This window comes from Neoarius graeffei, chromosome 3 (assembly GCF_027579695.1).
Source record: "Neoarius graeffei isolate fNeoGra1 chromosome 3, fNeoGra1.pri, whole genome shotgun sequence".
NCBI lineage: Eukaryota > Metazoa > Chordata > Actinopteri > Siluriformes > Ariidae > Neoarius > Neoarius graeffei.
This window is the reverse complement of record NC_083571.1, coordinates 25,981,112-26,007,480: the sequence shown is the minus strand read 5'-3', so window position 1 is coordinate 26,007,480 and position 26,369 is coordinate 25,981,112. Positions and strand designations below refer to the sequence as shown.

The 26,369-nt window shown below is 40.7% G+C and overlaps 1 protein-coding gene across 1 annotated transcript in view; it reads right to left on the bottom strand.

Annotated features, from left to right (window-relative positions):
- Positions 1-26,369, bottom strand: part of smc2 (structural maintenance of chromosomes 2) — a 58,716-nt gene that overhangs the window by 14,465 nt on the left and 17,882 nt on the right. The window contains exons 2-15 of the mRNA XM_060916568.1: positions 23,863-24,012; positions 23,371-23,493; positions 23,192-23,230; positions 22,900-23,010; positions 20,759-20,803; positions 20,427-20,660; positions 20,006-20,155; positions 18,790-19,023; positions 18,524-18,702; positions 18,249-18,371; positions 15,777-15,915; positions 2,766-2,885; positions 2,481-2,685; positions 2,255-2,390 (exon numbers count right to left, since the gene is read on the bottom strand). Coding sequence (XP_060772551.1) covers positions 2,255-2,390; positions 2,481-2,685; positions 2,766-2,885; positions 15,777-15,915; positions 18,249-18,371; positions 18,524-18,702; positions 18,790-19,023; positions 20,006-20,155; positions 20,427-20,660; positions 20,759-20,803; positions 22,900-23,010; positions 23,192-23,230; positions 23,371-23,493; positions 23,863-24,012 — 1,988 coding nt within the window. The remainder of the gene's footprint in view (positions 1-2,254; positions 2,391-2,480; positions 2,686-2,765; positions 2,886-15,776; positions 15,916-18,248; positions 18,372-18,523; positions 18,703-18,789; positions 19,024-20,005; positions 20,156-20,426; positions 20,661-20,758; positions 20,804-22,899; positions 23,011-23,191; positions 23,231-23,370; positions 23,494-23,862; positions 24,013-26,369) is intronic.

Genomic DNA, 26,369 nt, shown 5'->3' with positions numbered 1-26,369 from the left:
AAGGCATTATTTGATCATTTATGGCTCACGGCTTTACTCTCTCTTAACCATGAGGTGACTACAGTATGAAGCAGAAGTATGATATGATTATTCATCCACCATGAAGCACATTACACTCAAACATAGCGATATATCGTAAAACAGTAGGTTTTTGTTTTTCTGGTTGTTTAACCTACTTGTTAAACCTACTCTAAATAAATTAAAAATAAAATCACCACAATATCTGCTTGTCCCAGGCTACTGGTTTGTCCACACTGGCAGCATCTAGAGTACACACCAGCAGTTCTCAACCTTTTCTGCTTCAAGGCCCACCTATTCATACTTGTAACGAGTCGAGGCCCATTAAAAAAAAAAGATCCCCAATTATTTTGGCTCATCTATTCTATTAGAATCTAATAATCTACTGTAAAGTGTATTAATGGGATGCGACATCACTCCCTGATACAGATGGGAGCCCAGGAATTAAATAAATGCAATAAAAACAAACTGGTTTTAATTGTAGGTATTGTATTTAAAACTGTCTGGATGTGCCAGAAGCCAGATCATGCATGCAGGGCATTCTCAGCCAAAAGGGATTAACGATCCAAAAGTGGAGTCTGGCCCATTAACACAAGAACTTATTGCCATGTTTGTGTTCAGCAAACAAGCAAGTTATTAAAACCAAGAAGTCCACTCAAAAGAAGTGGATACAGAAACCACTCAATGGGATTAGATCCTTACACGCTAACAAAAGAAAGAAAAAAAATTTACTAGCTAAATGACATTAGTAGAATAAATTTTGATCCTATTGTAGCTGGAACTAAAGACAGACAACAGTTATACATACTATTAATTAACTTAATGTGAAGATAAATCAACAGATTTTAAGATTGTGTATATTTTTAGTCTTTTGTATTTGTAATTATTTGTATCTGTACATGCACAATCACCACCAGCTCTGCTGATCAATTTATCGTCTTTAAATAAAGTTATTCATTCATTCATTCGTTATGAGTGGGAAAATTATCCATCCGTTGAGTTCCCCGATGTCTCAAACTACCTGGTGCTGCAGACATTGTTCTACACGAACACACAGATGAAAACCTGGAAGAGCGTAGAGGAGTACAACTTTTTATATGTGGCTGGGTTAAAGATCTGGGGATCAGGACACTACAAGATAAATCCTGTATCATTTTTGCCCGGGTAAGGAGGAGTTTCTGGGCTTTGTACACATCTTTGCGATGGTTGCTAGGACGCTACAAATTTTAGTATCGGGTGTAAACAAACCACAGATGTTTGATTCTCAGTCTTCCCTGCTCTTCTCTTCTAGCAGACATCACAGATCCATATAATTTACCCACAAACGTATTTATTTATTCTGCCCACTGCGCGTGCAAGCACGCAGGGGTTAAATGCAAAGGAGGAATGTGACGATAATAAAGACTTGTTCTTCTTAATTTACCCGCAAATGTATTTATTCCACTTGAAAGGTGTACATCAAACCAGCTACCAGATTTGGGACACTACGACATCCTGAACTATTTCGTATTTGGCTTCAAACTTTAAATAAATAAATAAATAAATAAAAATTTGCAGCCCACTAGATGGCACTTCGCAGCAGTCGTTGAGAAACACTGGTATAGACAACTACTTAAAAAAATAAAAAATATATCTATCTATCAGAATGTCTGTCACATACCCCTTTTCCACCAAATCAGTTCCAGTGCTGGTGCACAACTTGTTCAACTTGCGAGCCAGCTGAGAACCAGTTTGCTTTTCCATATCTCACGGTGCTAAGAGAAGCCACGTCATTACGTCGCTGTATACGTCAGTTACGTTGCTGTATACGTCAGTTACGTCGCTACGTTTGCATAAACTTTGGCACGAATATCGAAGCAAAAACACAGAAGAAGCAGCAGCAGCAACAACAATAATAATGGATGACTTCATGTTTGTACAGCTGCTGCTTCTCGTCGCTTAAAAATGGCGATCTTTCGCGGTCTTGTTATTGTTGTTGGTCTTAACTCCGCCCCCCCCACTGACGCAAGCGGTGCTTTCCTCTGGCCCAGCAGAGAGTTGGTGCTAGCCTGGAACCGGTTTTTCTGGCCCCAGAGCCAGTTCTTTTTCAGTGGAAACAGAAAACCCGGTTCCAAACTAAGCACTGGCCCCGAACCAGCCCTGGAACTGCTTTGGTGGAAAAGGGGCATCAGTGACTCCAATTTATTCCTCACTCAAACAGAACTGTGACCAAGAGATTATTATTATTAATGCTTACTTTTCAGCAGTTCCCTTAAGGCTGAGGATTTCCTTTTCCACAGTCGCGAGCTCTGCCTCTTTGGCCCTCAATTTGTCTTGTACGTCTTTCACCTCCGCTAGCTTAGAAAGCACAGAGGCTGACTGAGCCCGAGCACCTACACACAAAGGATACATTAACTTCATTCCTGTTTTAGACACTGGAGTAAGTTCAATCTCGGTCAACACAGTACGACTCCAGTTCTCACCTCCGGTCAGCGTTCCCTGCGGATCAAACACGTCTCCACCGAGTGTCACAGTCTTGGTGTTGACGTCTTTATGAAAAGCAACTTTCTTGGCGTTGTCCAGAGTATCACACACCAGTGTGGTTCCGAAAACATACTCCATGGCCTTGCGCAACTCGGACTCATAACCCACCAATGACAGAGCTGTGTGAACGTTCTCCTCCCCCACCTGATAAAATATAAAAGGCAGCCGTCAAAAGAACAGGATTCGATATTTAACGCAGTGAAAATGGTCTTAAGGGTTATTACGTTTTTTTTAGCGGTGCGAACTACTCCATCATTGAGAGTTCGTGCAGCGATCTTGTTCAGGGGGATGATGGTGCATCTGCGTTTCAGTTCACCCTTTTCCAGAAGTTTCTTTCCGGTTACCTGAAAATAATTTGAAACAGAAGCACTTCATATTCCATCCTGGAAAAGAAAGCAGGAACCAACACACAATGTCACTTGTATTAAAATGTATGAAGTGAGAAAAAATTAAAATAACTAAGCAAATAAAGCTTCAACTATAAGCTGCCACGACACAGATAGGGCTGGACGGTATTACATGTTATACAGATATATTTTAGGAGATATGTAGATGGGACAATACCTTAATACCGATATATCTTTGATGCTGCATTATGGCTTTTTTCCTTTATTTATTTTAGTAAGGCCATTTGCTCCCCTCTCAGAGCCCATAGGAAATAGGCGACTTTCACTCTGCTCATACTACCCGCTAAACCCCGCCCCCTGCACGCGGGCCTCTCCCTCTACTCTCAACTTTCCAGCAACATATTTCAATTTCAGGACTTCAGATAAGGAAGAAGAAACTTGTATCACATGCACACTTCAAGCACAGTGAGATTCATCCTCTGCATTTAACCCATCTGAAGCAGTGAACACACACACACACACACACACACCCAGAGCAGCGGGCAGCTACACTACAGCACCCGGGAAGCAGTCAGGGGTTAAGTACCTTGCTCAAGGGCACTTCAGCCAAAGGCCACCCCACATTAACCTAACTGCACGTCTTTGGGGGAAACCGGAACACCTGGAGAACATGCAAACTCCACACAGAAAGGCCCCCCCCCCGTCAGCTGCTGGGCTTGAACCCAGAACCTTCTTGCTGTGAGGCAACAGTGCTAACCACTGCACCACCGTACTGCCCCAAAGCAACGTTTTCTATAAAGACTGCCATCATCTACAGCAGCACCACAAACTGCTTTACGAATAGCGTGTGAAACGACATGCTGCTGCAGCCTCTAAGCCCTCGCAGCCTGTGAAATCTGCCCCAAAGCAAAGCTCGTTGTAAGCTTCATTTAGTCGCGTTGTGCCTTTCGAAAAGCCCCAAGCGGCACAACATAACGAAGGCGGTGGCCTACCACATAGCTAAAGATATGGTTCCTATTGCAACAGTGGAACAAGAAGGCTTTAAAAATTTGTTAAAAGCAACTGACCCGAGATAAGTGTTACCCAGTCACAACTACTTTGCAAGAGAAGCTCTGCCAGAACCGTATACTACAGGCCCACAGAACTTAACTGACAGGCTTGTAAATATAACGCATTTTGAGCTAACTACTGATATGTAGTCAGTCAAGCCACACGTGTGTTTGACAGGGCATTTTACTGAAGATTGGGAGATAGAAGCTGCGTGCCTCCAAACAGTGGTTACGTTAGACTTTTTCCATTGTCCGTCATTTTGACGGACAGGGTCGTAAAAATTCCGTCATTGTCCATTATTATCCGTCATTTTATTTTAACTTTTAAATGACAATGTATATAGGCTATAAATGCTATATATTTAATAACTTGTGTTTTCATGGACTCATTTTCATTTAAAAATTAATTCACAGAACAAGCTTGTATTATTTAATCATTTATTTATGTATTTATGATGCAAAAAGATGAACAGAGATTCTGACGTTCGGTCACTTGTGAACCCATTTTCCCTCCGCTAAAAACATTGCGGCTGTTGAGCCTTAACGGGCATATGAACAATGTTATTTTACAACGTAGCAAGACAATTGCAGTTAAAATATGAACAGTCCACTACAACGATTTAAGTGACAATCTAATTTGACCTGTTTGCGTGAGCTCAAACCTTCCTTCTGGCCCGCATGGATTTAAATTGGGAGCTCGCTTGTGCATAATCAAAGTCGTCAATGGAGACTGCTGCCGAGGCAACTGTCATTAAATTTTGCATCTTTGCCTTGGACAGACGACTTCTCATTGACGTTTTAATTTTATTCTGAAGGCTGAACCCGCGCTCTGCTGCGACACTGGAGACTGGAATAACCAGCGCCACTTCAGCCAAAGTTCTGAAGTCGGGAAACATTTCTCCCAGGGAAGTGATCAGAAGCCGGCAAGAGCCTCTGAAAGTTGGATTTCCCGACCCTGCTAGTACTCTCTTCATAGGGAGGAAATCCTGCAGCATGCGGTCTTTCTGCACCAGTGGTGCAGCTGCACCCCGTGTCTCGGCTCGGCGGAACCTGACACGGAAGGTCTTAAATAAAACGAAGTTATGTTTAAATGTTAGTTTGTCTACCCGTGCTCTCATTAAAATGATAGTTTAGCAGATATTCGAGCAGTGATGTTCCTAAGCTTGCTGGGGAAGAATACAATAAATCGACATTTGTTTCATTTTAAAAACAAGAAAACAACTAGCCTAAACGAGCGCTATTGCATTAAGACGTACAGGCAGGGAAACGACACAAACAACCCAATGCATCTCTTTTTTTTAATAGCAAAAATGACGTGTCTTCTGCAGAGAAGGGAAACATTAATCCATCTCACTGTGCTAGTGGTTAGAAAAGTCAGAGCGCGGTCAGGAGCGCGATGGGGGGAACAGCCTTGCGCAGTGGCTACAGTGTATACATGAGTAGCCTATGCACTGAACATCAAGACTGCCGCAACGTCGGCTCAGATTGAAAGTGACGGCAGTGAAGACTATGTATACTGTACGTAAGAAAACTCTGCCACAACTTGCCAATCATTTCAATTGTGTGTTTCATTACATTTTATTATTGCTATTATTAGGCTATTACTGTTATTGGTAATGGTAACGGTAAACATCCGTCAAAATGACCGACGGCCTTCAGATTTTTCCGTCATAGCTAAAAAAAAAAAAAAATCCGTCAATGACGGACAATTGTCGGTTAACGCGACCTATGCCTCCAAACCAGCAATTTTCCGCAAGAACACACTGGGGCGCACATAGCTGAAGCCCTATAGGATGCCTTTACTAACTGGAAGCTTGACAAAAAGGGACTCATTGCTAGAACAACTGACAACAGAAGCAACGTTGTCAAAGTTGTGGAGCTGAAAAAGTGGTGGAGGATGCAGTGCCTCGGTCACGGACTTCATTTGGTGAGTGAATGCAATGTTTAACCCTTTGATGCAAAACATGGGTCAAAAGTGACCCGGCTGAGTTTTTATCTTCTATATCTTTGCAATAAATTAATTCCATCATTCAGTATTCAAGGTATTCCTCAATTAACTTGTTTTTGATCATCATACATCCTTATTTTATTTTTTCCTTTCTTACTTTTTGAATGAAAACCCTTTTTGTAATCACTACCCTCCTAATGCACAACATGGGTCAAAAACGACCTGCATTCATTTTCCAGGTTGTACTTCATGTACGGCTGAGTGTTTCTATGATATACAGAGCCTAATCTAGAAATCTGAAAATAGGGGACAGAAAATATTAACATGGGTAAAGATATCCCTCATTTGTTCCAGTTAGTGGGGACAGAAAAATAAGTAATACATTGGTAGATATTTTCAAGAGTACATCTATAAACAGAACAGTTTTATTAATAAAACTAAATACATGTAACATTCAGATCAGATGTTATCTATATAATATAATTATGGCACTATACATATCCTTTAATACAGTGATATGAAAAGCATATCAGCAAACACTTATCCACAGTTTATAGTATTGCACAAACATTATGATCAGATCTGAACTTTAAAAATGTAAAGATTTTAGATCAAAAACTATATGAAGAATTATATACTGCAAAACCTTACAAATATGACTAGTTTACTGTTTTACTATAAATCATGTGACGAGCCTATTTTTACCAATTTGACCACCAGTAGTATAATGTTGCATTTCAAATATGACTAGGTTAATATTACATCATTTGATATAGTTAAGTCTAAAATCCATGTAGTCTTGCCACTATTAATTAATAATAAGATGAAAAATCTGACTTTGAATAAAATAAAATCACTATCAAATATTTAAAAATGCTATCATATTTGTTTTGTTCAGACCACCTTTCATGAAAGTGAAAAACATTAAACAATCTACCTATGTTTAAACTAGATTTTGACATAAATGACTGGAGATAATCTCAAAATTCAGACTTCCTAAAAAGTATATAAATCTCTATCATTTACAATCTTACAGTACCTACAATTACACAAGAACAGATTAAATATATTTCAGAATATTTTTAAATAGGGCGGCACGGTGGTGTCGTGGTTAGCGCTGTCGCCTCACAGCAAGAAGGTCCGGGTTCGAGCCCTGTGGCCGGCGAGGGCCTTTCTGTGCGGAGTTTGCATGTTCTCCTCGTGTCCGCGTGGGTTTCCTCCGGGTGCTCCGGTTTCCCCCACAGTCCAAAGACATGCAGGTTAGGTTAACTGGTGACTCTAAATTGAGCGTAGGTGTGAATGTGAGTGTGAATGGTTGTCTCTATGTGTCAGCCCTGTGATGACCTGGCGACTTGTCCAGGGTGTACCCCGCCTTTCGCCCGTAGTCAGCTGGGATAGGCTCCAGCTTGCCTGCGGCCCTGTAGAGCAGGATAAAGTGGCTACAGATAATGAGATGAGATTTTTAAATAAAACTTACATAATACCAAACATTATCAAACTAATTGTATATTGGCATTAGGAAAATATCAAATTCAAACTTCAAAAACCATTATCAATCAGAATCAAATGACTTAGTATGTTTTCACACTGTCATATAGGGGTGGGCGATATGTATCGTCTGCGATGTCATCGTGAATGTTGTTTTGACGATGTGTAATTTTGCATTATCGAGTTTTTATAATTAAGCCGCCAAAAATCAATACAGAGCGGAGCAGACCCGGCGCCAGACACGGACTGACGGACGGGCCTTGAATTGCTTTGGGGGGGGGGCACACATTTTATACGCCAAGCCAGGGCAACACAACTGTTTCTAGCAACCCAGGAGAGCAGCACAGACGTGACGAGTTAAATATTCTAAGAAACCTATAAAGCAACCAAAACAACTTTCCAAAATGTATCAAACATTGCTCAGCATATTAAAAGTTTTTTTTTTTTTGCTCCGCTGGCCTCACAACGCACAAAGCTGATTTCGGGTATCTACCGGAAGATGTCGTGATATGATCCCGTCCAGCAATAAAATGTGATTGGCTGAGACAGCTGCTCATTTACCCAGATACCATCTGAAGAAAAAATGCGATTGGTCGGTTGGTTCATTCCATGTCATTAACCCATTGGTTCCCAAGAAATATTAGTCCACGTTTATAGCAATGATCCAGAAATTATTACTAGTGTTTCTGTACTCACGGATCATAATGAATGAACCGATCAGCCGATTTCGAATAGTTTCAATACATTTTAAATTGAGCACATTTTTCTTTATTATTGTTATACTGAAAAACTTTGACTTGTAGTTTACGGGTTTTTTTTGAGGGGAAAAAAAAAAAAAAAAAACAAAGAAGAAGAAGCTGTGACGGGCTCCTATCAGGCCAAGTGCGGTCACTCGCCGGCCACTTTCCGGCATCTTTTTCGGATTAGTGAGACCAGACCCTCTGAACATGAATGGGGAGATATCAATACTGCACTCTGTGAAAACTAACGGTCGCGAAGAGCATATGATTGAAATCGCCATGAAAAGTTGATTATACTTGAGTGTTAGGTTGGTTCTCATGACTCAGAAAAAGCTTTAAAATCCACTTTTCTCGTAGATTATTTTGACACTGCGCAGGCGCAGTACTTCTATAACGGCAGGAGAGGGACAGCGGAGCACGAAGCTGCAAGATGATTGGAAAGCTGTTGGTTCAGATCGACATATGATTGGTTGTTGGCAGCGGAACGGGCGGGATATTTGCAGACCCGTACTGCCGTCAGAGACGGTTGATTAGAATGTTTGCTGCCGTTACGAACTGTCAACTGAATTATTCATTTTTATTAATTTAAAGTTGTTTAAGAAAAGAAATATGGCTTTTCCTTAAATACGTGTCACTGCAATGATTCTTTTAGTCACTGTAATTATTGTAATCTTTAAGCAAGTGGTTTTTTTTAAATATCGTCAAAATATCGTTATCGTTAAAATCCTAAAAAATAGAGATATTATTTTTTGCCCATATCGCCCACCCCTACTGTCATATAATTACTCTAAGATCATATTTGTACGCAAACTTACATATCAACTAAGCACCTTTACTATTTGAATATAATTAATAACATAATACTAAACTGAATTAAACAAATTACTCCCCAAAAAAAAACCCCTAGCATTCATGTAGAACTTCTTTAAACTAGTTTTTAACATAGATGACTAGAGATAATCTCAAAATTCAGACTTCCTAAACAGTATATCATGATAATCTCTTATTATTTACAGTAATGTTACAGTATCTACTAGGGGTGTGCAAAAATATCGATACGGCGATATATCGCGATACTTTGTCTTCCGATTCAATATCGATACTCAAAATTTGAATACCGATATTTTTTCAAATAATAAAATCATGTTTCAGACGGGTTGTAAATCCAGTACGACTTCCGCACCTCCGCTCCGCGAGGTGTCGCTGTGCCGCTACCTCACTGCAAGGCACTCTTCGTCTTCTCTTTTTTCCCCGGCGGTTGCAGTGAGGAAAAAAAAAACAAGCAAGCATGGCTGTTAACATAAACCTAGAGACGCCGCCGAACTTTAAGGCAGATGTTTGGAGGCACTTTGGATTCCAAAGGAAAGGAGGAAAAAAAAACAGTGAGCTGGACAAAGAGAATGCACTTTGCAAAACCTGTTTCGCTCCAATTAAATTAAGATGCTCCAATTAAGATGCCCACTGCACCAGGGTTCGAATTATAAATTTGACCCTATGGGGGTCTCTATTTAAAAAAAAAAAAAAAAAAATGCATACTCGCTCTCCTGGACCAGCGCACTTTTGCGCACTGCAGTGCACAGCTTTCACACACAGGCGCGCGCATGCACGCACACACACGGTGTTGCGCATATATATATATATATATATATATATTGTGTGTGTGTGTATATATATATATATATATATATATATATATATATATATATATATATATATATATTTGTTAAACAAAGGAAGATCGTTGTGAGATAGAGGACAAGTCTTCTTCGGACTTAACTTCACATTCGATTTTGCAGGCTGCAAATTTCAGTTTGCGCGCATAGTGGTGTGGTGGTGAAGTATAGCCGTACATGTTGCGGTTTAATAACACGTTCAATACAAAGTTATGGCTGCATGGTGATCGGAAATGAAACGAGTTTTATTTATATGGTGATATAGGCTATTCAAGCTTATTATGGTGATATATGACGTATTTGAGAGACTTCCACAGAAAATTAAGTTTGCTTCTTTCATGGGAGCCTGAGGGAATGGGAGCTCAGCTCCCAGTGGCTCCCACGTAATTCGAACTATGCACTGCACTTTTCAATGTGTTTCAGACAGTGTGTTGTTCCTGCAAAATAAGCACAAGTTAAATGTTCTCCGGTATATGTTCTCAAGTTTACAAAGAACAAATTGATATTAGTGTTAGCACTGAAATGTATGTGCAGTCTGCAGTGCAAGTTTTAAGTTTTCATAAAACAATTTGATTCTGCTTGTTAAGCAGCACTGATGTGTCCATGCTTACAGAAAAGTTGAGAATACTAGCACAGAAATGGGAATTTTCTGTATGTTGTAGTGAAGCAACTCTTGGTTTTGCCAGCAGTAGAATAGAGACAAATATGTCTGGCAAGAGTGTGTAGTTATGTATGTGAAATGTAATTTTACAGTGGTCAATAAATTCTGATTTTCTTCAGTGACACAGATATTGTGATGTGGTTGAAATTTCTTGCAATATATCGATTATCGCAGAATCGCTGTACCGTGATATTATCGTTATCGTGGGCAAAATATCGCCATAGTATCGTATCGTGAGGCATCTGGTGATACCCAGCCCTAGTATCTACCATTATACAAGAACAGATTAAATCTATTTCATAATATCTTGTATTGGGTTATGTAATGTTGGCTGGATTAGTATCTGTCACTTCTGTGTCTTCGTTTTGTCTCCTTTTTTCATCCAAAGGTCTTTCAACGTGACCACGCGTTTTGACATTGTTATGTTTGGATGAGACAGAACGATATGCCATGTGCTTTTGGGCATTTTTAAAACACTTCACACGATTGGTCGAGATACACTGTCTTCCGGTTCAGTGACCAATGATATAATAGTTCACAAAACTGTTTTACCCGCTACATAAACCATTCGGAATACTTCGGTCCTTTCCGATATTTTCCGATTGGTGTGTAAACAACGCTGTATTTACTAGGGCTGTAACGATACACCCAACTCACGATTCGAATCGCGATTTTTGACCCACGATTCGATACGCCCACGATTTTTTTAAAAATGTTTTTTTAAAGTAGTAAATTTGACTTAACATTTACTTACTTACATTAACTATTTAATAACAAATAATTCAGACCACTACAGAGAATGAGTAATATGTATGCAAAAATGAACAAATGTATATCCAAAGATTGTTTTATTTCTCAAAATAATACTGTTGAGCCGGAAGCTCTGTTTTTTTCGGTTCTGAAAAAGTCGTTTTTCCAAATCGTGTAAATCCGTTAAGATTTTTTTGGGGGGTGGCTCTCTCACTGTCTCACTCTCATAGGGCCAATGATTTTCTGTGATCGCGGAAAACAGATGGAAATTACGGAATTTTTATGGTGAAACATTGCTCGCGTGTCAAAATGTAACTGCCGCCCAAGCAGACATGCCTTCAGTGTTGCCAGATATTGCTAACATTTTCCACCCCAAAATATGTTCAAAACCAGCCAAAAAGCACCTAAACCTGCCCAATCTGGCAACACTGCATGCCTTTCCGGTCAAGTGATTGTGATTGGCTTGTGGCACACCTAGCCAGCCAATGAGCTTCTTGTTTACAGATTCGCTCCCCGCGTCGCAACCAGAATGGCGACTGCTTAAAAGAAATGAATGCTCTGCCAGTGGCGAGTGTGGACGTTGCGTGACTCGCAGAAGATTGTCGCAGGTCGGTGAAAAAACGACTTACTAATAGATATTAAAAAATAAAAGCAATTTAAGTAAGTTTAAAATGTAATTTAAATAAAAAGTAAAGTATTAATAAATTGATGTTTGGAAGCGCCTCTGTTTTTGGGCTGAGGAGAAGTTTGAAAGGGTGTACCGCGATTCTGCCTTCTTGTATCGCGATACGGATCGTGGCTCTGCGTATCGCGATTTCGATACGCATATCGTTACAGCCCTAGTATTTACCGCAGTGCTTGCTAGCTGGTGCTGACAAATTGATACGCACAAGATTCAGTAAAACGCGACTACACGCTCTCTACTTATAAATGCGCGACAAAATAAATAGATACGCGATATCACTCTCGTGCCCAAAAAGTGGATGTGCGACAGACAGATAAAAAACGCGTATTACGCGCCCTAGATTAGGCTCTGATATACTTTTGAAATAAATTCATTTTGTCATTTACTTTTCCAAATATGCAGTAAATATCTTGTTTTTGTTTAGCACAAATCATTTTTATTTTTCCTTTCTTAAGTTATGAACAAGCACAGCTTTTGTAATTCTACATCAAGTTTACACACATGGGTCAGAAACGACCCGCATGCATTTACTCCAGCGTTTGGTGGGAACTGTGAATTGTGCTTGTGTCAGACATTTCACAGCTCAGCACAGCGCCCTTTGCCCATCTAATACATGGAAGTAATGTTTTTCAATTGTTCTAACGTTACCTTAGAAAAAAATGGATTATGTTTAGGTTCCCTTGAGAGTGAGTAGATTACTTGTCAGAAAGTTACAAGTAATTACTATTAGCTACCGAGCCGTTGACATATTCTACATTAGTTAGCTAATTTTATTGTAGTTGGCTTAGCTAACTACATAGTTAATAAATAAATAACTGGCCCCATTCACTGCTAAAGTAATTACTTGAAACAAATTATTATAGTATTAAGACATTTAATTTTAAATCACACTTGGATGACCCATGTGTAGTAATATAAAAAGTATTTTTGTTCATAAAGTAGGAAAGAAAAAATTAAATTACCGCATTTTTGGGACTATTGAGGTTTTTCACCCACGTGACCAAGTCATGTGATGCATCGTTAGGCTGCCATTTTGGACGGCACGGCTCGAATCAGTTTGAATGCGAGGAAGGCTCGTCTCGTCTCGTCTTCTTCCGCTTATCCAGGACCGGGTCGCGGAGGCAGCAGTCTAAGCATGGAAGCCCAAACTTCCCTTTCCCCAGACACCTCGGCCAGCTCCTCGGGAAGAACACCGAGGCGTTCCCAGGCCAGCCGAGAGACATAGTCCCTCCAGCGTGTCCTGGGTCTTCCCCGGGGCCTCCTCCCGGGGGGACATGCCTGGAACACCTCCCCAGGGAGGCGACCCCTCCTAGAACTGCCACCTTATTGTGGTGGAGGGGTTTGTGTGCTTGAATGATCCTAGGAGCTATGTTGTCGGGGGCATTATGCCCCTGTTAGGGTTTCCCAAGGCAGACAGGTCCTAGGTGACAGGCCAGACCAAGAGCAGTTCACCAAAAAAAACCCCTATGGAGAAAAAATCCAGGACCGTGACGTCGCCCGGTAGGACGCAGCCGGGGCCCCACCCTGGAGCCAGGCCCGGGGTTGGGGCTCGTATGCGAGCGCTTGGTGGCCGGGCCTTTGCCCATGGGGCCCGGCCGGGCTCAGCCCGAAGAGGTGACGTGGGCCCGACCTCCTGTGGGTTCACCACCCACAGAGGTAGCAGTAGGGGTTTGGTGCAGTGTGGATTGGGTGGCAGTCGAAGGCAGGGGCCTCGACGACCTGATCCCCGGACACAGCGGCTGGCTGTTGGGACATGCGAGGAAGGCGACAAACGAAAAACATAAAAGAAAAAGGAGCGAGATGCAGAAAACACCTTCACTATCCAGCGACGTAGGGCATTTACAGGGCGAGCAGAGGGAGAGGTATTTGCAAAAATTGAGGTTAGCAGGCTTAGAGAACGACGTTTACCTGCTTCCACCAGGATTGTTCACTGACGTACGGAAGTACACGAAGCCCTCGTCTTTACCTGACTTCGGCCCACATGATCTGTATACCTATGTTGTTAAAAACCCATCGCCATACACAGGTATTGATCTGAAAGCGTATAAGAGTTTGGATGCCTACAAATATTTTGTGTCAGGCTGGGTAACATGCCTACATCAGTGGGTCGTCCCTGGAGCCGGTGGTCGCCATCTTATTACAGCTAAGGTTTGTTCACATTTTCATTTACTTTCGGTCCTCAGGATAAACAAAATGTTATTAAATGTCATTGAAATAACTTCTTAGTCTGTTGAGACATGGCCCGTTATAAATTTGCTGTTACCAGGCAATGACCAAGAACTGTATTATTAGGGTCGGTGTAGTTGTAGCAGTGCACTAGCAGCTAGCTGTTAGCACTAGCTAATGTCAACAACAGTAGCTAGTATGTTATTGTAGCAATGTTTACGTTCAGTCATTTGGATGACTGTTAAAACCTTTCAGTCTCAAGTTTTTCCTTTACTGTATTTACTAGTTTACTGTAATTATGATCCGGCAGCTATTTACACCGGATCCAGTATAAATAGCTGCTGGAGCGTGCTCCGGCTTGCTCCCCCTCAAATTAAGCAGCACGCTCCGGCTTGCTCCCGGAGCGCTGCTTAATTTGAGGGGGAGCAAGCCGGAGTGCGCTCCGGAACCTCGGCTGGAGCACTCCGGGAGCAAGCCGGAGCGTGCTGCTTAATTTGAGGGGGAGCAAGCCGGAGCGCGCTCCGGCAGCTATTTACACTGGATCCGGTGTAAATAGCTGCCGGATCATAATTACAGTAAACTAGTAAATCCAGTAAAGGAAAAACTTGAGACTGAAAGGTTTTAACAGTCATCCAAATGACTGAATGTAAACATTGCTACAGTAACATACCAGCTACTATGTTGTTGACATTAGCTAGCTTGACCTTCAAAATGGCGGACACCGGGGCGTCACGTGACCCTGTGACGTCAGGTGAAAAACCACAATAAGGCGCACTCAAAATCCTTAAATTTTCTCAAAAATTGACAGGGCACCTTATAATCCAGCGCGCCTTATGTATGATTACTTGTGCTTACTGACTGATTTTATGTGGTACAATGCGCTCAAAAATTTGTCGAAATGTGTTAGTACGACTTTGGTAAGCAACGAAACCGTGCCGCTCAATGGATATTCGGAGCATTACGGTACGCTGTGTCACTACCTGATCAGCCTCGTAACAGGACCCCTGAGCAGTCTACAAGACTGCCTGACTAATGTCTAAACTAGAAGTGCATTCATGTAAGGCAGCCCGGGCCCGGAGTACACGCTAGCAACAATAAACCAATCAGAGAACAGTATTTAGTACGCTTACCCCCGCCACTTTTTATACGTAATACGTACTGTGCTTCAACATTATATTACAATACATTTGTGTGTATGTAAAAGGACCCCCAAAATGGCACCTGTTAAGAGGCATGCTTACGAAGTGGGTTTCAAGCGGGTTGGAAGAGGAATGAATCAATAAGTGAGTGTATTTTTCTGTACCGGTATTTGTTGTTACAACTGAGTGGAATAAAGTTTGATTTACCGGACTGTGTTGTTTTGCTTAATGCGCCTTACAATCTGGTGCGCCTTATGTGTGAACATAGACGCGTTAATTCACAGTGCGCCATATAATCCGGTGCGCCTTATCGCCCGAAAAATACGGTAATGATTTGTGGTAATTAAAAACAAGATATTTCAAGAATACTTGGAATATTCAATCATAAAATAAATTGATTTCAAAAGATAGAGCAAAGAAAAACTCAGTCAGCATGAAATAACCTGGAAAATGAATGCGGGTCATGTTTGACCCATGTTGTGCATTAGAAGGGGTGTGCATATGTTTGGCATCAAAGGGTTAAGGAATTGATTTAAAAAAAAAAAAAAGGGGGGGGAATACAATTGAGATCAGTCAATTTAGAGCTTACCTCAGTGTCCACCACTACGTTATAGAGTCGACCCCCTGCCACCACTTCCAGAGCTGTAGCATTACACACATTGGTCACTGTGAAGAGGTTTGCCAACAGACCCTTGACTTTACTGCGGTCCCAGTTCTTCTCAGGATCTCTGCAAAAATCACGATTATATGAACTGATCTCCTGTACTGAAAAACACAGCGACTCCAAATCATCCCCCATCATTAGAATAGGGGATAAGATACACTACCGTTCAAAAGTTTGGGGTCACTTTGAAATGTCCTTATTTTTGAAATAAAAGCACTAGATCACTTTAAACTAATCAGAAATCCACTCTATACATTGCTAATGTGGTAAATGACTATTCTAGCTGCAAATGTCTGGTTTTTGGTGCAATATCTCCATAGGTGTATAGAGGCCCATTTCCAGCAACTCTCACTCCAGTGTTCTAATGGTACAATGTGTTTGCTCATTGCCTCAGAAGTAAGGATGGCAAAAACTAAAAAAAATCTTGACCGACCACCGAGCCTCATTAGCCGGTTAAAGTCGGTTAACCGGCGTGCCTTTTGGCGGATGCCGCCTTTTTCACGGCTGAATCGCGCAGATCCGATTTATTTATTTATTGGGGGGGGCGGCGTTGGAGTGTCTGAATAATTTCATCAGATGCCGCTTTTCCACTACCAACGCGGCTGAGTTGGGCTGAGCCGTGCCGTGCTGAGTTGGGCTGAGTCGGGCTGAGTGGGGCTGTTGGGGTTGCATTTCGACTACAACCACGCTGAACCGTGCTGGCTGGAAGTGGGTGGACACATTGGGTGGAGTTAGCGAAAGTGGGTGGACGTCACGTGATGTCGTTAGGTGGCGCATACAGTGACATCAGTGACCTTTTAAGTGGTAGTCTCACGACCCGGATAGTAAACAATAAACATGGAGGACATGGAGTCGTTAGTGTTGCTGGTCTTGGTGCTGTGGCTTGTTGTCACCAACAACGCCAACAGATACTGGCAAGAGCGTATAGATGAGGCGAGGCGCATAAGGCTTCAGAAATTCTCGTAATTCGTAATTATCTTCCGGGTTTACAGATCCCAGCGTGCTCGCGGGGCGTGTGTGGGCATGTGAGGACACTCCTCCTCACCAATCAGTGCACAGGGGAGTGTCTCCTCACGCCCCTAGCCCCACTCAGCTCGGTTTGGCTCGCTTCAGCCCCACTCCAAAACCGTGCGAGTTTTGGGGGCTGAGTAAGGCTGAAGTGAGCTCAGTCGTGCTGCTCTGAGGTAGTCAAAACGCGAGCCGTGTCGGGCTGAAGTGAGCTGAAAAAGGGTAGTGGAAAAGGGCCAAGAGTAAATTCTGTATTAAAATTATTCAGACACTCCACCCCCCCCCCCAAAAAAAAAATCGGATCTGCACGATTCAACCGTGAAAAAGTCGGCATCTGCGCCTTTAGTTTGTGTGGAGAGATATGATCTGCAATAACATGCATTGTTGGCTACAGACCGAAACATACTTTCAGAATGCACTGGCCAAGGCAGGACTAAACTCGATGTGCCTTCTAATAATAATTTTTAAAAAAGCAGAATAGTAATTTGTAAGCTAAAAAGCCTGTGTCTACACTTTTCTTTCACCGAGTGGCAGCTGTGTTCAACTAGGGCAGGACATGACTGAATGGGTGTTTCTGATTTGTCAGCTGTCGTCCTTACACCGCATGGCATGCCCCAAGCATTTACAACACAAAATTCCAGGTTCTCCGCTACAAAATTGGCAGCTTCAAAACGATTGATTTTTTTTTTTTAACCGACAACCAAAAAAAATGTAACCGGTTGACGTTGATTCGGTCAACCACCGGTCAAACAGTCATCGGTTAACATCCCTACTCAGAAGGCTAATGGATGATTAGAAAACCCTTGTACAATCATGTTAGCACAGCTGAAAACAGTTGAGCTCTTTAGAGAAGCTATAAAACTGACCTTCCTTTGAGCAGATTGAGTTTCTGGAGCATCACATTTGTGGGGTCGATTAAATGCTCAAAATGGCCAGAAAAATGTCTTGACTATATTTCCTATTCATTTTACAACTTATGGTGGTAAATAAAAGTGCGACTTTTCATGGAAAACACAAAATTGTCTGGGTGACCCCGAACTTTTGAACGGTAGTGTACCTACCTCTGGGTGCTCGTGAGGAAATCCAGTACAACACACCAACATGGGTTTGTTTTCTGAGATAGTGTTCTATTTTGCTTTTCTTTTTTAAAGAAAGTTAAAACTCTAGAAAACGCTGACCAAGCTAAAGCTTTTACGGATTAATTAGTTGAATAAAAGTAAAAAAATAAAAGCGCCATTTAATCAAAAGCATACAATTTTGTATTTAAAACGCAACGCTACAGTTTTGCTAGCATTTTGTTAAACCTACACATGACATTATAGAAATGTCTTTATTGGTCATGTCTAGACCATTCATGACATTTAATACATCAATTTTGCTATTACATACGTGTATTCAAAGCGCAGGTTAGGAAATTGCCCCATGAAGGACTCGTATTTTTCACGCAGCTGGTTGACTTCACGAGATAGCTGCCTTTTCTGTTCAATCAAACGCTCCTCTTGGTTCACGCAGCTGGTTGACTTCACGAGATAGCTGCCTTTTCTGTTCAATCAAACGCTCCTCTTGGCCATCTGAGACACAAACAAGCGAGCGTTAGTATTCAACAAGCTCCGGTTGTTAATTGGTTCCCTGAAGCAGGACATTACAGTCAACGTTAACATGACAGCGTGTTGTAAGTAAAACCTTCATAGTTGAGTTTCCCAAGTTCGGCCTGCAACTTGTCTCGGCATTTCTGCACAGCCTCGAAGGCGTCCTGGTCTTTTTTATATCCGCTGTCCATCTTCTTCACCTGAGCCTGCTTGCTTTTTAGCTCTTGTTGAGCATGCTTTAGCTTCATTTGTGCCTGAAGGGGAGACAAAATCGTTATGATTAATAACGACGTATTCGTCTGTACATAATTTCCACCTACGCGTTATGGTGAAAATGTTACCTGCGTGGCCTCCGTCTCCGCTTTGCTTAGATCATTCTTGCAGGTCATCATCTGACCTGCCAGCGTAGCCGCCTCACCATCCTCGTTGGCCGAGAGGCCGGCGGACACCGCCTTGAAGTGCTGTTGGGCCGCCTCCAGTTCCTCTGCATCCTTCTGCCCCTCATCCTGCACAGCTCTCAGTCTCTCCATCGCCTTCACCACCTCGCCTTCTTTTGCTGACAACACCTTTTTGTCCTTGGGAAAGAAAACAATGTTGGGTTTAAAACATGTACAACAGAATCTCAGTGCTTAATTATCTAGCTTGTGTGGCAAAGCAAAAGATTTACACACGCACCCTGACATTTCCAACACCAAGCAGCCGATTGGATGATATGCTAAAACAGGGCTGGATGGTGGCTGTAAGCCACTGAAGGGAGTAAGAGCCATGTATACTCAGTACAATTTGGAGGAAATGAGGGGAAACGACAAAAAAAAAAAAAAACCACACACAGATGTGAATGAATAAATGTTATTTACCAGCTGGGAGGTCCGTATGGTGAAATACCGTGACCAAGGTCTTGAAAGTACTGAGCGAGGTCCTCTGGGCTGAGGTCAGTACTCAAGGCCAAGGTCACGGTATTTCACCATACGGACCGACCTTAAGCTGGTCAATAATATATTTATTTTTTCCTTTACCAAATTCTAACAAAAAACGAGAGCGTCCAAAAGGGAAAACCGAGCCGAGCCGCCATTTTGAATCCTCGTTCACGGCTGTCATGCAAATTGCTTCCTCCTCGGTATACAAGTGCACTTCCATGGCAGGAAAAAAAACTACATTTTGCCGCCTACGTAGTCGCCTATTTATACAAATAGGAGTCATTCAGGATTCAGCCATGTTTTTGCTCGGCGTTAGCAAGATAGAAAGGTTTTTGGCTTTCTCCTGAAATGTTTTCTTTTATTTCTTCTTCCTCAGGGTAGTAAAACTCACTTTCACTGTCAACACTGTCGTTATCGCTATCCATGCTGTAAAATTAATGCTATTCTCCTGAGAAATGCTGGAAAAAATTTAAGATTTTTGATACTTATAAATAAATCTTATTAAAATAAATAAATAAATAAATGTTGACAAGAAAATGCTACTATGTTTTTTTGTTGTTGTGAACGTGCGAGTCGCCAGAGGTCCATAAACGCAGGAATTAATGGAAACCGAACCACGAAAAAAATACATATATTTTACCTCTTCCATGTTTTTGACAAGTTCTTTCCTCTTCTTAGTCTCATCCTTAAGGTTTTGTTTCTTCAGATCAAGAGCACTCTGAGCTTTTGTGCCCGTTCGCTGTGCCTCAGCCAGAGTCTCCTCCAGTGACTTCAGAACTCCTGCCACCTCCTACACACACACAGTTACCAATAATTAACGTGATTTACACCACAGTACTGCTGAGTTCTCAAATCTAACCGGTGTCTAGAAGGTGTTGATTCATTTTCTATAACTGTCTAATACGTTATCATTTCTAGAGTTACGGCCGACACCTGGACTTGTGTAACGGACACGCCTCATAATCTAAGACTAAAAACGTGATGAGAATCATTCATAACGTTACGTTTTGCCAAGGCGACGTTTCTTTAATGTTTATGGAAGGAAACTTCAGGCGCGTTACCTTGTCCCTGCTCTTCTCCAGCACTTTAATCTCTTTGCTGAGCTCAGAGATTCGGTCTGCGTTCTTCTCCATGCTGTTCTGGAGCTCGCTGATGGAGCGCTGCATCAGCTGCAGGTCCTCAGCCGACTTCAGCTTGGTCTCCTCGGCACACACAAACTGCCACGCCACGTAGAGGCGGCTCAGGTGCTCGATCTCCCGCATCAGCTTCTGGTACTCCAGGTAGGAAGCACGCTCCTGAGGGGTGAGACAGTTTGATGGAGAGAGCAGAAATAGCTTAAGCCAGTGCTGAGAATAATAAATCATTACTATGCCTACTGGGAAAGTTTAGTGACCTCTTTCAGTTTCTCCATAGCAGGAGTGATCTCCTCATCCAGGATCTACAGGGGTGAGAAAACACAGGCAATTGAAGTGCAACTCGAAAGAAAGAAAGAAAGAAAGAAAGAAAGAAAGAAAGAAAGAAAGGAGGAAAGAAAGAAAGAAAGAAAGAAGGGAGGGAAGAAAAAGAAAGAAAAAGGGAGGGAAGAAAAAGAAAGAAAGAAAGAAAGAAAGAAAGAAAGAAAGAGAAAAAGAAAGAAGGGAGGGAAGAAAGAAAGAAAGAAAGAAAGAAAGAAAGAGAAAAAGAAAGAAGGGAGGGAAGAAAGAAGAAAGAAAGAAAGAAGAAGAAAGAAAGAAAGAAAGAAAGAAAGAAAGAAAGAAAGAAAGAAAGAAAGAAAGAAAGAAAGGGAAGAAAAAGAAAGAAAAAGGGAGGGAAGAAAAAGAAAGAAAGAAAGAAAGAAAGAAAGAAGGGAAGAAAGAGAGAAAAAGAAAGAAGGGAGGGAAGAAAGAAAGAAAGAAAGAAAGAAAGAAAGAAAGAAAGAAGGGAAGAAAAAGAAAGAAAAAGGGAGGGAAGAAAAAGAAAGAAAGAAAGAAAGAAAGAAAGAAAGAAAGAAAGAAAGAAAGAAAGAAAGGAGGAAAGAAAGAGAGAAAAAGAAAGAAGGGAGGGAAGAAGAGAAGAAAGAAAGAAAGAAAGAAAGAAAGAAAGAAAGAAAGAAAGAAAGAAAGAAGGGAGGGAAGAAAGAAAGAAAGAAAGAAAGAAAGAAAGAAGAAAGAAAGAAAGAAAGAAAGAAAGAAAGAAAGAAAGAAAGAGAGGGAAGAAAAAGAAAGAAAAAGGGAGGGAAGAAAAAGAAAGAAAGAAAGAGAGAAAAAGAAAGAAGGGAGGGAAGAAAGAAAGAAAGAAAGAAAGAAAGAAAGAAAGAAGGGAGGGAAGAAAAAGAAAGAAAAAGGGAGGGAAGAAAAAGAAAGAAAGAAAGAAAGGAGGAAAGAAAGAGAGAAAAAGAAAGAAGGGAGGGAAGAAAGAAAGAAAGAAAGAAAAGAAAGAAAGAAAGAAAAGAAAGAAAGAAAGGGAAGAAAGAAAGAAAAAGAAAGAAGGGAAGAAAGAAAGAAAGGGAAGAAAGAAAAAGAAAGAAGGGAAGAAAGAAAGAAAGGGAAGAAAGAAAGAAAAAGAAAGAAGGGAAGAAAGAAAGAAAGGGAAGAAAGAAAGAAAGAAAGAAAGAAGGGAAGAAAGAAAGAAAGAAAGAAAGAAGAAAGAAAGAAAGAAAGAAAGAAAGGGAAGAAAGAAAGAAAGAAAGAAGAAAGAAAGAAAGAAAGGGAAGAAAGAAAGAAAGAAAGAAGAAAGAAAGAAAGGGAAGAAAGAAAGAAAGAAAGAAAGAAAGGGAAGAAAGAAAGAGAAGAAAGAGAAGAAAGAAAGAAAGAAAGAAAGAAAGGGAAGAAAGAAAGAAAGAAAGAAAGAAAGAAAGAAAGAAAGGGAAGAAAGAAAGAAAGAAAGAAAGAAAGGGAAGAAAGAAGAAAGAAAGAAAGAAAGAAAGAAAGAAAGAAAGAAAGAAAGGGAAGAAAGAAAGAGAAGAAAGAAAGAAAGAAAGAAAGAAAGAAAGAAAGAAAGGGAAGAAAGAAAGAAAGAAAGAAAGAAAGGGAAGAAAGAAAGAAAGAAAGAAAGAAAGAAAGAAAGAAAGAAAGAAAGAAAGAAAGAAAGGGAAGAAAGAAAGAGAAGAAAGAGAAGAAAGAAAGAAAGAAAGAAAGAAAGAAAGAAAGGGAAGAAAGAAAGAAAGAAAGAAAGAAAGAAAGAAAGAAAGGGAAGAAAGAAAGAAAAAGAAAGAAGGGAAGAAAGAAAGAAAAAGAAAGAAGGGAAGAAAGAAAGAAAGAAAGAAAGAAAGAGAAAGGAGGGAAGGAAGAAAGAAAGAAAGAAAGAAAGAAAGAAAGAAAGGGAAGAAAGAAAAAAGAAAGAAAGAAAGAAAAAGAAAGAAAGGAGGGAAGGAAGAAAGAAAGAAAGAAAGAAAGAAAGAAAGAAAGAAAGAAAGAAAGAAAGAAAGAAAGGAGGGAGGGAGGGAAGAAGGGAGGGAAAAAAGAAAGAAAGAAGGGAGGGGGAGGGAGGGAAGAAAGAAAGGAAGGGAGGGAAGAAAGAAAGACAGAGAGGGAAGGAAGAAAAACACCGGCAGACCGTTTGAATCTCTTTCAGTTTTGCATCTTTCTTCTCGATGGTTTTCTGCGCGCTGATCTTCTTGCACTCGTACATCCTGGTACCAGCAGCCTCTTCAATCATAGCCAGAATCTACACCAAGATGGCAATGTCAGGGATGAAAAAATGTAGAAACAATATTTAAAATTGCACAGCTTTTATTCTAGAATGAACAGATGCATTGAAAATTAAATTTTTTATATATTATATATAAAAAGACGGTATCTAAAAGGCATTTCAGTTAAAGAGCAACCAGCTGAATTAATCAGCTCACCTCAGGAGGTTTCATATTCAAGACTTTGGTGATTCTCCCCTGAGAGAGAGAGAGAGAGAGAGAGAGAGAGAGAGAGAGAGAGCGAGAGCGAGTGGTTAACTGCAAAGCCCCAGTACAAAGTCTAAAGCATCAAAAACCACCCACACCCTTTCACGATAAAGAGAATAACTCAACACTACCTGCATAATAAGAAAGTGTGGATTGTTGACATTCAGCCCAACGGAGCAGAAGAGATCCTGCACACGCATATTGTTTGCGTTCACGCCATTGATGAGATACTTATTCCTCCCACCGATCACAACCTGGAAGGAAAACACAGAAAAATCAATTCATTTAATGACTACAGTCCTGAGGAGCAGCACTTAAAGCTGCAGTATGTAACTTTCTGTGCTAGAAACATTAAGGACAGCGAGAGAGCTGGAAAAAGAACTAAACACAATCAATCTGGAAAGTCAAAAAAAAAATTCATTTCTAAAAGTCAGAGCTGCCAGGTTGGACTTTACACAAACCCAGGCACGACTACACTGTATTGTACTGACTATTAGATTAGTCAAAAGGTTCTTCTGTGACTGATGTGTGTAACAACATTTCCGACACCAAAACTCTGAACCACTCAAGGTTACATATTGCCGCTTTAAACAAGTTCATCTGTCTTGGTAAAACTTGATCACCTGTCTAGTGATGGTGATCTCGTCATGGGTCTCAAACCCCAGTGGGCTTTGGTTCTTGTTCGAGTTGTCGAAAGTGATGGACACTGTGGCTTTTGTGATTCCGGCGAGTCCGTTTTTGTAGACTAAATCTTGGAGATTTGATGCTCTTACCTGAAAAACCAGAAGCAAAACAAAATGAGGTTAAAAACATTTGAACAGAAAGGAACATGGTATATCTTAGCTTAGACTCTACACTTGGTGTTAAAGTGAATTTCTTCTTATTGTTTATATTACGTATGATGTGAAGGTGACCTTAGGTTAGGCCAAACAAAATAATATATGTGTTTCCTGGGTTTTCAAAATAGGGTAGGTAGGTTAAAAAAAAATAAAAAAAAATTGTTTATCCCAAAAGTTTACGACAAATTTTCTAGGGTAGGTAGGAAAAAGTGAGAAGTTTCCTTTGAAAACTTTTTTTTTGCAAAATACTCGTTAAACGTTTACAACCGATCCCAGAATGTCAGAAGGGTCAGTCCATGAAATGGGGTTACCAAAATGTGACAGAGGGAGTCACTTAAAACAATTTACAACTGAAAACAACTTTTATTTCCATGAAGCATTGACCATATAAGAAAATATAACATAGTTGTTAAGATAACTCCTGCTCTACAATGTATGATAAAATCCATAAATATTTACCCGGTTGCTAATGTAACAAGGACACGAACAAGCTTTTAAAAATAAAGGAAAAATATTGATAAAATCAATTTTTTGCTTTTATTTGCTTACTTTAAACATTAACACTGAATAAGAATTCATTAGAAATATTAGTTCAACATCATAAACACTGAAAATATGAAATACCAGTATTTCACAAACTTCATAAAATCTCTTTAAGATTTGAACAATAACAGTCATTAACAGGAAACAGTTTCATCCTATATGGGGTAAATGAGATTATTGAATTCATTACTTTAGTCACACTTATATCTGCACTTCTCTAGAGCACGTGTTGTGGTGTGTGAGATCCTGCGAGAAGTTATCTCGCATCAGTTCAGCTGACCTAGACTGAGTAAATAGGTCTCGCAGGTTGTGAACGAACCAGGAAGTGAGTGGACGCTAAGTTAGGATGTGAGAAAAAACATCAATAATTTCTTTTATTGCCGTTTGTTTAAATTTCTTTCTACCTACATCGTTTTATAGTATATTCTTCTTTATATTAAAAACATCAATCATGATTTCAACTCGTTTGATCATTTTTTATAAGCCTGGTTTCTAACGTAGCACGGTAGGACACCACAATGTTACGTTCACAACCTATTTTTAGTGGATGAATTCGAAGCTAAATAGTTTATAGAACCTTCTTAACTTTATTATGTGAGTGTAAAACTAAATTGCAAGTACCATGAAACTAATTTTATTGAAATTCTCAGAAAGTAATGAAGGTTTATTTAAGCTCAAAGTCAGCAAATATTCCATGTCACAAAAAACGTGTCATCTGTGTCCAGTCACAGGGGAAGAAAATGTTTCACATTTCTTTATTTCAAAAGAAAACTTCTTTTTTTTAATTTATTTTATTTTTTCAAACAATATTTATGGATAATCTGCTAAATATTTCTTTAAATCATGGAAATTAAAGATGAAATGATTATGTAAACCCGGACCAATGAAAAGTAACATCATTTCATGGACTGACCCAGAACTGTGTGATTTGTTGTAGGAAACAATGTTGTAGTTACTCTATAGTTCTTCATTTGGAAATATTTTTAATTGTTGTGAATATCTTTTGCATTGCAATAGGCTGATTTGACAAGCAAACATTTCTGTCCACTGTGTCGCTTTTTGTTCCGAGGCGAACCTCCATTTTATAGGCACCCGAAGAATCGATGAAATATACTGCGCATGTGCAAGCAGCCATTTACATCCGACCCTTCGAGGCATGAACACAAGGGTGGCCAGTTTTTCTACTTAAAAATCTAAGATAATCATCATTGTAACACTAGCAAGAATATGCAGCATTGTTCAGCTATGTATTCGATTGCATCGAACGGTGACCCCTGTCTAGAAATACCTACGAAATTTGGCTTTGCTGCGACCTTCGGTGTCCGAGTTATAAACGTTTAAAGGTGGGCTGGAGCCATGGATCAAATCAAAACTTAAGTCGCTGAGCAGCGCTTGCACGGTGGCGAATGACTGGCTGAGGCACCGTCCTACCAGGCCGTGCCCGTGCTGGTTTGAAAGGGCTGGGGTAGAGGGAGGCAGGGCTCTACACTATTGCCGCTTTTCCACTACAAACGCGGCTGAGCCGTGCCGTGCCGAGTCGAGCTGAGCGGGGCTGTTGGAGTTGCATTTCGACTACAACCGCGCTGAACCGTGCTGGCTGGAAGTGGGTGGACACATTGGGTGGAGTTAGCGAAAGTGGGTGGACGTCACGTGATGTCGTTAAGCAGCGCAAACAGTGACATCAGTGACAGTGGCGGAACAAGTCAGAGCCGGGCCGGGGGCGGGGCAAATGACCGGGCCCTTTATTA